This window comes from Argopecten irradians, chromosome 1 (genome assembly GCF_041381155.1).
Source record: "Argopecten irradians isolate NY chromosome 1, Ai_NY, whole genome shotgun sequence".
NCBI classification, from domain to species: domain Eukaryota; kingdom Metazoa; phylum Mollusca; class Bivalvia; order Pectinida; family Pectinidae; genus Argopecten; species Argopecten irradians.
Genome location: NC_091134.1, coordinates 41,175,485 through 41,189,491, shown reverse-complemented (window position 1 = coordinate 41,189,491; position 14,007 = coordinate 41,175,485). Strand labels below are relative to the sequence as shown.

Here is a 14,007-nt window from a genome sequence, read left to right as displayed (position 1 = left end):
ATTAATTTCATTTCCGATTTACAAAGGTTATTACTTTATAACCAACAGAGTTATGCGTATGATACCTTGACCAAAACGGATTATATATTTTTAAAATGTAAATGTGAGTTTGGTAATTATATACTGTACAGTACAGCCTCTACTGAAGTACACAACTTACAATTTTTAATTTGATCGTCGGAAACCCACGAGTCACAGCTCTATATTTACACTTGCTAGGCTTGGTCACTATACGCTAATACTAGCCGATTTTGTTTACCATAACTGCATGGTAACATTGAACTTTGAACTTGCGTAAGGAAATGTTCTGTGCAACGTAAAAGGACTACTTTTTTTAAAAGTAACACATGGCTTTGTTTACATTTTGACGAAACATTACGTGTATATTGTTGTTTTTCATAGAATTTTGGAAAAATGTAAACAATATATACATGTTTTATATTTATATATGATTCAAACAATTTTTAAATTAACAATTGTATAAAGAAACGGAAAAATATCCCGACCGGGGCGACGTGCTTTCATTTTTGTTAAAAATGATGGGTGTCAAATGTAAACATTACCTCTGTGCCTATGTTCGTCCTACGATCGAGCCTTTGGGGTGGACGGGTGTGAGACCCTCTGATAGAGGTCAGTTATAAACATATCCTCTTGTCTTTGCTCTTTGAGTATTTAATCATGTGTATTATAAAACATGCACCGCTAATAATCCACGTGTTGACAGTTTCGCGTCACCACAAATACATTGTATCCATCGAACACAAGTGAATTTGTTTCATCTATCGATGGCGATATGGATCTAAACGTAGATTACATAATCACATGGCTCCCAAGGATGTAATATCGTCAAGTCAGACGACATCTCAAACACATTGAGCTACTTGAAAATCGGTGTTTTCACAACTTCCGCAAACTAAAGTGTGTAAGCGTGCGTCAGCTTCGCCTCGCTGCACAATAACGGTCACCGAGTTCACACATGTGGCCGTGTACAAATTCTTTATGTTATTACGCTATATATTAACTTTTAGCAAAAATTGAATATATATTTAAAGTTCTGATCTGATTAAATAAAATTATCTCTGAAATTTACTTTGTTTGTCATGTTTAATTTTACACTAAAATATTGAACTTTTTTGTCGTCGCGGATGAATAATTCTACCTTACGTGAAGCGTCATCATTCGCTGTTCAATTGAGTAAGCTCCTCCCACTTTTGACCGACTTTTATTGAATAATTACGTCACTTTCAAATGACGATTTTATTGCATAAAATATAAATAAAAAGTCGTGTGAGTGTAAATATAGGGATTGGATTTCGTTTTTATGTTAACCATGCTTGTATGGAGCAATTCCTCTAAGAATATATTCAATATGGGGCGCTAACGCGCCCCATAGAATATATTCTTAGAGGAATTGCTCCATACAAGCATGCATCATGGTTAACATAAAAACGAAATCCAATCCCTATATGTTTGTAGAACGGCGACTCGTGGACGATGTTTGACTTATTGTCAGTACATACTAAACTCTTATCATTTCTTAATGAGTAATTTAATGAAATTAAATTCATAAATGCCGTCGTTCACATTCAGTTTTGATAGATTCTATTGGTGGATACGCAAAATGACAAACATATTGGAACACTTTTTAAGATAATTGTAAAAATTTTCTAGCGTGTGCTTGAATCAAGGTTTTTCTCTTGACATTCCACAAAATGATGCCTTCAGGTTTAATTTCATGATCTGTTTACTTGTCAACAGTGTATAAATATTTATAAATAGAGAGCTTTGAACTATGCCTAGTCCAGCTCTGCGTTTCAGCAGGTTTGAATACCCAGAATGGAACACCCCAAATTTACGGTAAATATAGTTTGATTAATAAATTCCAAGACATGAAAATATTTTTAAATTCATATAAGGAAAGTTCAAACATATTTTAGTTTATTAAGGATGTATTCTTCTGAGGTTTCAGTCCCATTGAAGTCTCGTTTCAACATAGCTCAAAGAAGTTATGAATTTTTCAAATAAAATCTATCAATATCTGTAGCAAGTTGTCAGGTGCAAGTTTTGTCAAAAAATTACATTTCTATTTTCAGTAGATTTTTTATACGGGGATTTTCAGAAATGGTCTATTTGGCGGCCATTTGGAAATTTTGTCTTCTTTTTCGCTTTGAGTAGACCCACAGTTTTACCATTTTTTACTGAAATTGTTTTTAGTTAAATCCTCACTGTGCCAGTTTTTTTTTAGCTGTATCGAGCTAATTTTTGCTGTAAAAACATTGAGCATTAATGTGTGAAATGATACATTTTTGTCACATTATTTTTTAGATTTTAATTTTTACTCTAAAATACCGAAAAAATAACAAATATTCAAATGGGGCAAAAAGTAAGCACACAGACCCCCCATTTTCTGCCTAATTTAGAAAGAACAACACTTTCCTGTTGATTTGCAAAACATTAACAAAAGTTTAATACCAGAACTTTTTCTTTAAAGGGTTAAATTTGGCAAAAATGGCTGAAAACGGTACATTTTGAAGCTCAAAATTAAGGGGTAAGGGTAGCATATGTTGTTATTCTGAGCAAAAATATTAGTCTTATTTATCAAACTGGTATATTTTTAAAGAAGACTACTAGAAAATAAATTCTACAAACATCCATGCATATCAAAGACCTTATTAGGAAATTATAGCCTTAATCTCTTGTGTATATGGACAAAACGGCAAAATTCCCATAAAATCCAATATTTTGTCAACTAGGTATCTTTGAGTGACAATAGCTCAAAAACGAGCACACGGACATATGTTTTTCTTCCATTTTCTTTTATGGTATGAACTCCTATTTCCAAAAATCTATATGAGAAAAAAAGTTTAATTCAAGATAATTTTGACTTCTCAGAGGAGTACATCCTTAAAGTGACATATCTGTCAGAAATATATGGTGTTTTTAGGGTTGTTGCACGACGTCGTTTCCCGGAATTTTTCACAATTTTATTATTTTCATTTTTAAATACAGATAATAAGCAACAGCAAAGAAAATGACTTATGAACATTATCAGTTATTATCCAGCACCTTAATTTTTGTCAATTGCAGTTTTTGTGAGTTTAGATTGTAAACTGAAAATTCTGTATCACATGTTTTAAAAGTGTTCGATTTTGGGTAGCGTTCCAATTTGGGTAGCGTCACGTTATCTTGAATATGGGCTAGTAATCAGTGGACATGTTTACAATGTACGTACAGTAATTCTCCGAGGAATTGCAGCATTGAATAACGGTATTGAGGGGTCACTCTTGTGTCACCTTCAAGCTACAAGCCTTTGTATCCCGTGATCGATTAGTTTTTTTCCCCTAAAATGCCTTCAATTAGACATTATTTTGGATGGATATAGTATCTACTCGTATGTACTTGGATTTTCTATGAAACGATGGTATATATTTGAAGCCCTTGTCCAGATTCGAGGCTTTTTTATCGTCGTCGACGAGAGTTTTCTTGATTCGATTATTTCCTGTCCAAACATACCGTTTCTTTCTTTCTTAATATGCTGATTATGTTGTTTCATTCAGGCATTCCTTTTCTCGCCTGTAAGATTGCTATTTTTTACTGTCAGACGACCTGCAAGCATGTTAAAATGACACTGTGTTTTCGGATAACAAACTCAATATTCAAAATCCAAAATGGCTGCCTGTACATAGCCACGAGTATTTTCGGATCGGTCTCAGTAAATGTACATTAACTAAGGACTAACGAGGGACGGGCATGTGCAATTTGAGAATAATACCTTCAGTATTGGTACACGTGTTTTCTGTGAAACATTGACAAAAAATCCCAAAACCCATAACGGCTGCTGTGGGCAATGTTGGTGGCGGATTGGATTAAAAACGCACAAATATGGACTATATAGAACATGTATGCAAATGAAATTTCATAAAATCTCTAAAGTTTAGTATGAGAAATAGCATTATAACGGCTGTTTACGGACTGACGACTGACACAGAGCTATGAAAATAAAGAAATAGATAGCACGGTTGCAGTGTTGTATCTTTTTATTCAAGCAGCCTGAAGGTTATGTTATACAGATTAGGTTTGGATTGTATCAGTAACGCCGTGTCCCGGTGAGAAATGTACAATTGTCATATGCACTATTCCTCAAGAAACAGCATTTCACAAACAGGAAAATGAAAGTAAAGTAAGGCAACACGCTTTAGTAAGTTATACCTGATTAAACATATGTGTATCATGACATTTCTTAACTTAAAACTCTCGATAAGAAAGCATTACAGAAGTTAAGGAAAACAATCCTATGATCGTTGAGGAAGTTTTCTCAACTCTGTGAAGATTCCCTATGGAGGATTTCAAGTTAAGACATTTTCTTCAAGTTAGGAGTATTGAATGGATCAGAGTGGGTGAAGCATGCAATCGAAAATAAACTTCGCAAGGAACGGTAATAACATATCAAGAGAATAACATATTCATGTTTACTATGACAACAATAACAGCAATAAAAGGTTTTGGTAAAATATACAAATCAACGACAAGCTATTTCTATAAGATATACAACAGGAAAAAAAACATGTTGCGTAACAAAATAATATCAAAATGACTTAAATGGTATATGACACATTAGAATGAAGTTAGGGCATTCAGACGTGATCAGGGGGTGATAATATTAATTTTGAAACGAATTGAAATCATACGCTGTAGTAACCAGATGTTTTCTTGTTGACATACACATTTCCTAGTATGGAATCATCCATTTATGCTACCAATCTAGTTCTTCGCGTATGATAATGTTGTTAAGTTCAGAGACTTGCAGAGTTTGATACAGACGTGAAAGCCTTAATTCGCTAGTTTCATCTTTATGAATACATAATATCATGAAAAGTTAAAGAACAATATTTATTAATACTAAAATGAGACAGTCATTGAATAGCTGATTTCAATAAAAGACACTATATATTATCAGGATAAAACAAGGCACTACTATGTGAACACAATGTGAAATTTGAATAATAGTGTTTTAAACTTGTATATGTGAACACATTAGAGATTAATAAATGTGAAGAATTTAACTTTTAATGTTTAAACTTTAAAAAATCATATATATACAGTGCCTATTTCATTCGTGATATATTATGAATTCACATGGGAAAACTAAATACATAATATAGTTTTGATTATTTCATGTTATATGGATATCGAAGCGGATCAAAAATTGCATACATGTATTGCATGATAGATTGCTCCAGGCAAATAAGTTAGTTTGGATTTCAATAAAACGAATTGAATATCGAAAGCACTGATGTAAACATGCCTAAATACACGTATACTTACAATGTATAATTGTGTAAAAATATGTACATACATGTATTCATTTAAACTGTTTGATTACCCTCTACTCTCCGTGTTTGGACACACTATTATGTAATAATAAAAACAATACGCTGCCACTATATCAGGTCTCTAAACTTAGATGGAAAACAACATCATACCAAAATGTTCTTTTATATTTTACTGTATATATACCTAGTTATATTCGCGAATCAAAAATTTCGCGAGCCTAAATGCAGAAACTAACATTTTCGACTTGAAAAATAAAAACCAATCTGCCAATAAGAAAATATATGATGTACTTATTAGTATTTTGTTTTGTGGAGGCAGGTGTTTCCAACAACATCAATGTACCGTAAAATCGCGAAGATAAAATCCCTGCGAAAATAACCGGCTATACACAGTATATTATCCCGATATGAAACCACAGTTAATTATTACATTCAATGGTAAAACCTCTTTGGCAAATATTATATAAGGTGCACACAATATTGTAAGCAGACAGCTTGAACTCGCTTAGTTTGTCAGCAAAATCACATAATACCGTCAGACATGTAGGTGTGCTGCCTGGTGGCGGATTTAATTTTGAACATGAGACAGATATAATTAGAAGAATATGAAATGTCAGTAATGTCTTCGGAGGTTGTAAATTAAAATCTAATGAGTCCTATGTAATTTACAGGTCATTATTCGTATGTTTTTCTTATGCTGTAATTTTACATACTGTAGTTTCATTGTTAAGATGTTGTACAATGTACAAACATGTACATTGTACCTAAAGTAGGGTGTCTCTCTTTTTATATCTCGAAGACACCTCAAGCATTCCATTGTTGGCCATGATTTTTATTAACGTATATTCCGAGTACAAATTGCGCATATTTTTTTTCTTGTAAAAAAGAAAGGAGGCATCAATTCCATCACAGTAACATATTAATAAGCAAAATATCTAAAGTGATAAAATCTCTGTTGATCAGTAGTATAAATATCAAATGGAGATATAATACATAATACTGAAGCATATATAGCACGCATGTAAATTAGGGACTAACTCTACTACAGACAAAAATATACTATATTATACTAAAAAGATACACTTAGATTTGATACATATGTAAATATAAAAAATACGTCAACTATATTCTACTGTAAAACAATTTTTGCGAGCAACTGACTTCCACATGTTAGCAAGGCAAATAGTGATATAACTAGGTGGACTGTTTATCCTGAAAGCACCTCGATTTGTTCAATAATACTTCAAAAGTTTAAAAGGGTATATGCTTACAAAAACATTACAAATATCAATTTGCAAAGTACATAAAAACTTGACATTGAAAATGAAATTTGAGTGAATCCTTTTTTCAACATTTCGTGTTGCATTGCATCAATGATGAAACCCACGAGACCTAGAACGAAAAATAGCCTACCACGCATACCTTCAATTTCCAAAGGGCGACCATAATGTACATTATGTATCTGTCAAAATCATGAATACATCGTAAAGAACTGTATTTCAACAGCTGCACCAGACCCTGTCTGATATGAGTTTTGATGTAAATTAGAGCAGGTTCTCGTGTTTTGCCTTACTTGGATTGTTGCCTTTATAAAACCGGGAAGTTTATGCAAGTAAATTAATTAAGTTTAAAGCACATCAATTATATTAATCTCCTTAGGATGGCTGCGACACGAATGATTTCTATATAAAACATGTTAATATGATGTTAATAAGTATTACATAAATTTTGTATATGTAAGGCAAAGGCAATAAGATTTCAGCTTCATCTAGTGTTAGTTTGTCGTTGATATTTTTTGGCATTTTGATATAACATGATGTTACACATGATCCACACAATTACCATAGCAATGACATTTAACCTTGACCGTTTATACTAGACCTTTTAACTCGAATTCATTTCCAAACTGTATTACTTCATAAGCTACCATTGTATGAAGTTCCATCAAAATCAATCAACCAGTCTTTAAATAGTTATCGCCTGAAAACCGGACAGACAAACGGATAATAACACTGTTTCATCGACAGGGGATTAGCAAAGACTAAAATACCATAATTTGTATACTGCAGAAAGAAACGTAACTTTGTTACTTTAAGTACAAACGCATTACCTAGTGCTGCATTGTCATGGCAACTTACAGTATTTTGGTAACTACGATATTCCACTTTGTATAATATTGCACAATATATCATAAATCATGCTTGATGATATTTTTCACTAAAATATCCTACACAGGAAACTTTTTCACAAAACTTGACACAATCACAGAAAAAATAATTCAGTACCATGACAACATTCATTACTTGCAAAAATACCTTTCGATAGATACATCGTATTCTTCTAATAGAGGATTGAAGTTATATTACTTAGGTAATATATGTAAATTATTTTTCAATGCAGCATGATTACATGTACGTGTTTATACTAAAACATTACTTTTCCATGTTTTCTGTTCATGTTATCAAACAATAATGCCACCATGGCAACATTGTAAACAAGATATAACTGAAATTTTCATTCAAAAGCATGACTTGATATTAATTACATGTACAAAATAAAAATTTGAGCAAGTCGCTACATTTTACTATCAAACAGAATGACTTTTCTTTTTAAGATATATTATAGCTGCCACATGTATTGGACATGCTATCTTTCTATTAAAACACGTTTAGTATACTCTAATAATGAATATAAACTATGACTTATTATAATATTGGTCTACATTGTCAACAAACGTTGGCTCTACATCATTGTGACAATAACCAGAAAATAACAATTACTTAATGCATATCGTACACACAATATAACTTTGGTCAGGTTTATATATCAAGTACCATAAAAATGTTTTTTTATGTATTTTTTGGTCAGTCATAAAAAATAATTGTTTTCTAAAGCAAGCAAACAGTATAGGTTGGTGTCTTAATGGTTTCAACAGGCAACTATACATTGATTATGTTATGATATTAATATAACATGGCTCTTATAAATTTTAGCAGTTTCTTTTTTAGATTATTTACACTTGCTTCAGTTAGCAAATACAATAATGTTAATATTTTCAAACACATGCATGCCATTCTTGTAATTTTTAAAGCATTTACCCTATCCCTGTTTGGCACTCCAACTGATTTCGTTAAGGAGAGCCATTGGATTTCGATTACTTGAGATTTCAACAGTACAAATAAATGCACCCAGGCTTGCGAATTTAGGTAAATATGGAATTGCCATTTTAGTACTTAAAAATAAACATTTTGAAAAACAACAAATATAACAACATTGCTGGTGCAAAGTAATAATAATAATTTGTATATGACATAATAAGGTTGTCTGCAGTTACAAGAATGCCTTATATTATATACACTGTATTTTTTACGCTATCAAAATATCTAAAAATTCATGTTGCTCCATATTAAAAAAAAAGTTTATTATATTATCCCTATTTCTTTGGCAAAATTAATCATTTGAATCACAATGTAATTCAGTTTAAACTTTTTTCCTTAAAAAAACCCGAGATTATACTTCAGAGTATAACCTGTTTCATATCATTTCAGAACAGGTGCTTCCTGCATTGATAACGAGCACCATGCACCCTTATTAGGTCATATACAGTAATACATTTTTATATACTATATAAATCAACTTATAAAAAGTTAGGTGAAATACACTTTGAGTGTACTGCTCATGTATAATATATAATTATCCATGTGTGGCTTTCTTCTTTGAGGCGGTGAATTAGTCCAGTCTTTTTTCCATTTTCAGGAAACACTATATTATAGAAAGAAATCACAATCACATTAAAATCAAGTTTCCAAGATTTTGAGAAGAAAAATACTGATAAAATAATAAACACACATATCCTTTTTTTGTCTGTCAAATCAAAATAATTTTCATCTATAGAAAAAACTTATCATCTAAAGGTGTTAAACCGCTGACAGAGCAAAATAAAAAGTTATTATTTGACAATAATTGACACTGACTAATATATATGCAGGTCTGTTAAACACATAAAAAAATTACAGAAATGAGGATTTTGGCTTTTGATGGATGCACTAAATCAGTACTTCGTTTAGTATGGGTGTCAGAGCATAGCAGAATTTTTTGGGGTGCTTGTAATTATTGCAATTAATCATTTTCATTAATTTTTATTTAAAAGATAAATAAAAAGCTTAAACTTTCGAAGACTGATAAAAGTGTCAAGTATGTAACTTTTGAAATTGAAGAAAAATACTTATACCACTATTCTTATTTTTCATTAATAAAAAGTACTATTTGCTTGAAGTGGATGGTGGATGGCAAGAGCCAAGTAGGCTCATGCAATCTGTGGCAACATTTGTACCTCATCTTTGCTGTTTTTCATTTACAATGCTGAATAGAAATGTAAAGCAATTCCAATACTTGTATGACAACCAATATTTTGATATAAAAAATCAAGTAACTAATAAATGAACATTTCAACAACATCAATTTGATTATGTTATCTTTGATTGAATTAAGTTAAAAGCAGCAAACGAGCTGCTGGTTTTGATCAGGGTCAGACTAACATCATTTAATTCATTTAAGCACCTTTAAATTATACATTTTTTGTATCATTAAATAATTTAGGAAATAGTTAAGGAATATTTTAAGACCATCAAGTTTTTTTCTGACAAAAAGAAAGCCTTGATGTAGTTGCTAGAAGTAAGGTATGACAACACAAATAACTATTTTATATATTTTTGTTTTGCTATGTAGTCTATGTCAATAGCAACATACCGATATATAGTATGCTTCACTGAGACAACACTATAAATCATTGATATCTTCAGCCATCAAGTGGGAAAACAAGAAATGCAACAGGTGTACATACTTACAATCATCACCTGCATACACGACAAATACCAAGACTTAATGACTGTTAGAGAAAAACACTAATAAAAATAGCTAATAAACAATACTTACACAGATACCTAGTGTACACCAAAGCCAACCACACTTCCACGATCGACTGGTGACAGTATATCCCTGCCGCTCATATAGAGACCTCGCCCAGTTGTTGATACCAACCAGGAGGGATATTGTCTGTGAAAAGAAAATGAAGGTGATGTAATAAAAAACCCATATTAATTAAGCATTTTGAATATAAAGAGATAATTGATAATTATGACTGTTTTGTCAAGATTCAAATTTTAACACATAATTGCAGCGGTGAAGCCCTTTTGATAATGAAAGAAATCATGTGTTGATGTACCTGATGAAAAATACAATTTAAAAGAAACCAAAATATGATCTATATGTTTGCAGGATCACAAAATTAAAATCTTTAACACATTTTGAACCGAAAGACAATCTATTAATCAGTCCTACCCGACAGCCATGAACGCGAGCTTCATGGTCAGCCCGGTCCAGTAATGCCTTTCCAATACCCTTTCCTCGGTAGTCTTCTTCCACTGCAACCATATCTAAGTAACATTCCTGCTCCGCAATACTTTCCACAGTCCGTAATCCATAGTCCAAACATTTAAGGCTGCACATTAATCAAACAAAATATAACTTTATAATAATATTTTTTTTTTATTTTTATACAATATATAATACTCTGCATCCAATGTAAATTACATTGTAACTTCCTGTGTTTCTAATTTTTCTTGCATCCCACTTAAAACTAAGATTAAATTAAATTTTAAATTGGTTATTATGGTCATTTTGATAAGTCTATGTTTTAGACATTTTTGTACTGTTTATATATTTTTGATGGCCCAAATATGTTTTGCAAACTACCAATAAAATATGCTATGAATTACATCAAATATAGTGTGAATATCAAAAAAAGCAATATTGATTGGTTATATTCATCTCAAATGGTGAAATTATCTGAAATTTGATTAATCTGATCTACGGATCAAACTGCAGACAATCAGGACATTGAATTATAAATATCCAAAGTTTACTTTGGTGTTAAACACTTACCCACAAACATCACAACATCCAAAAGTATCAAAGGCTTCTGAGTTTTCCCTAAAAATAATTAAATCAAAATTGTCAATGTCAATGACGATAGTTTGATATTTAATTTTCTACAGGAAAAACAATGTATCAGTATGCAATTTGTTTTTCTCACCTCATGATCATTTAATTTTCTAAAATATAAGATTTGGAAATACCCCTTGATTCAGAACAAAGAAATTGAATAGATTTAACTTTAACTTTCTTAACTTCTGAGATCAACTATGAAATTAACACAGGAAGTAACTCTACTTTACACACGATTCCTGAACCAAGTACAATGTATGGATATTTTCTATTATCCCCATGGAAAATTACATGGTATAAATGATCACTATATATATATACCGGTAGAAGGTGTTTATTGTATATGAGGTAATTTCGGTATCTGACTAGTTATCCCCTTTAAAATGGGTGTCATCCTATTCACCTTGGTGATGGGTCCCCACGGAAAATGAGGTAGATGAGACCAACAGGCTTGCCTTCAACCTCGGCCACCAAGTTCCTTTGGTAATAGACAGGATCTTGTCCACGCTGATCCATAGAAACTGTTCGAATGACATCAGGTATGCTAAAAAGATATGACATTCATAAATTTCTTGGTGAAAGTAATAAGCAAGCATCCAAAGTAACAGAATCTGATATACAGTTTACAGTACACTCTTTTATTAATTATACAATACAAGATACCAATTCAAAGAAACTGTTTTTATCCAATACACTTTTTACAAATATACTTGTAAGGAATTATACAGGTATTCATTACATACAATGTATAGTGCATTGATACATATACAATAATCAGTACTTATTCTACTTGTATAGTGCATGTACCTGTACACGTAATTTAAAGTTTGGGTTATTTCTTATGACCAAGAAAAATTACATGCATTTCAAAATTGTGATGTGACATTGATCCAATAGCAGAGCGAAAAAGATATCACCTTCTCAATGACTTTTTAGTCAGAAGGTGATATCTTTTCTACTACAACAGTAGCCAATACATACCTTCCTTCACTTGTTGCATGGACATATTTACTCCGGAAGGCATTTACAGTCAACCGTCCAGCAAATGCAGCATCCTCTGCATCATCCCTGAGGCAGCGTATGTGAACTGTTATATTTGTTATAGGACCGGCAGCTGACCGAGGCTGAGATACAACTGGCTGCAAATCAGGATCCTTTCCGTTTTGTGGTGTCATAATTTTGGACGGCCAGTTTAGAAACAAAAAATAAAGTGATTCTGAAAAAAATAAAAAATAAAAAAATAAATAAATAAATTGTACACATTATTTATTTCCTTATATATAATATCATTGTTACTGTTGTAAAAACATACCGGTAATTTAATTTTTATTAAAATATAAGGAACAATCAGATAAAGATTATCATAATCATAAATTTTAAAATTTATTACTGGTGGGGAGGGGGTGTAATGTGTGACTTCACCACGTTATGTTGTCGTCTCAGTAAGTAAAGCTTTTAGCTTCATTTGAACTTTTAAATCTAGAAAGGCCTAACGTTCTATATAATTCACAACAAACGTTAATCAGTAGTCCTAAATCTACATGTATTTATACTAATGTAATTATATTGTTTACATTTTATCCGCAAAACTATTGGCATTGGCAGATGAAAGGTGTTTTTTGTGAAACATCCGTAACGATTAGAAATACAATATAGTACATCTCGTTGAATCGAGTGTATATAGGCTTATCCAATAGAACATTAGTCTAAATCTCCATGCTGACATTGGGCAGCTGACATCTGGCAGAGCCCAACAATATTGCAAGCTATAAAACATAGGTTTTTTGTGCGTACGTACCATGTGATCTCATCGGAATGCATGTAGTCAAATTTCACTGAAGCCCATCAATAAAATAACATGGATTTTTCTGTTATCTAAACTGCACTTTTATTGTAAATAACAATATCAGCGTAAGCCCTATTCTGATCTCCACAGATTTTTGCTTAGCCGGAAGTTTGCTAAATGTTTCAAAATTAGAATCGGAGACGGATCAAATAATACGGTTTAGACGTTCTGACTGAAAACTAGAGGCTTTTAATCAAGTAATGTATTTTTACATCGCTGCATCGATGTAAATTTATCAGTAACTGAATAATGATTTTGTGTTATTAAAATTTCATTTCTTAAAAAAAAACACCAAAAAAACTTAAAACGTTATGTTTTATTATTGGTACCGTCTACAGTACTATTTAATGTACAAGTGTACAGTACTATTTAATGTACAAGTGTACATATACGATTGATTGGTTTTAGATCAATATTGAGATACCAGGGGCGTATATATTTTTTTAAACATTGCATATCGTAAAAAATACAAAATCTTTACCCCAGAGGGAGATTTAGATAGTTAATTATATTATAGTTACTATATCAAAAATCTCTGCCCCAGACAATACAAAAATGTATTAAAAGCACAGGGATATGATAATTAGTTACATTTTATAAATATATGGATCCACTAGAGTACCCATAGAGCATTTTTAGACGTTTTTAGGTCCTAGATCAATAATTGGTAAAAATATTTTGATCTAGACCCATAAAACGTCTAAAATGGTCTGTGGCCAATCTGGTGGGTCCATAAATATAGATATATAGTAACTAATTCTCAGATCTCTGTGATTAAATGTGTATTAAGACATACTTGTACATATTTTTATATCCTTAACT

General features: G+C 31.6%; 1 protein-coding gene across 1 annotated transcript; it reads right to left on the bottom strand.

Annotated features, from left to right (window-relative positions):
- Positions 1-4,019: 4,019 nt before the first annotated feature.
- LOC138327972 (uncharacterized) lies at positions 4,020-13,284 on the bottom strand. The gene is made up of 7 exons (XM_069274507.1): positions 13,138-13,284; positions 12,321-12,555; positions 11,743-11,883; positions 11,277-11,324; positions 10,674-10,833; positions 10,269-10,388; positions 4,020-9,095 (listed from the first exon to the last, which is right to left on the bottom strand). The coding sequence occupies exons 1-7, from the start codon at positions 13,148-13,150 to the stop codon at positions 9,063-9,065; spliced, it is 750 nt and encodes a 249-aa protein (XP_069130608.1). The 5' UTR covers positions 13,151-13,284; the 3' UTR covers positions 4,020-9,062.
- Positions 13,285-14,007: the final 723 nt, after the last annotated feature.

Excerpts from the sequence above, each read along its gene's own strand:
- LOC138327972 (XM_069274507.1), bottom strand. Across the intron at positions 10,834-11,276 it reads GGATGTTGTGATGTTTGTGG|CCTTAAATGTTTGGACTATG; the intron begins GTAAGTGTTTAA and ends ATTAATGTGCAG. Across the intron at positions 10,389-10,673 it reads CTCGCGTTCATGGCTGTCGG|ACAATATCCCTCCTGGTTGG; the intron begins GTAGGACTGATT and ends TTCTTTTCACAG.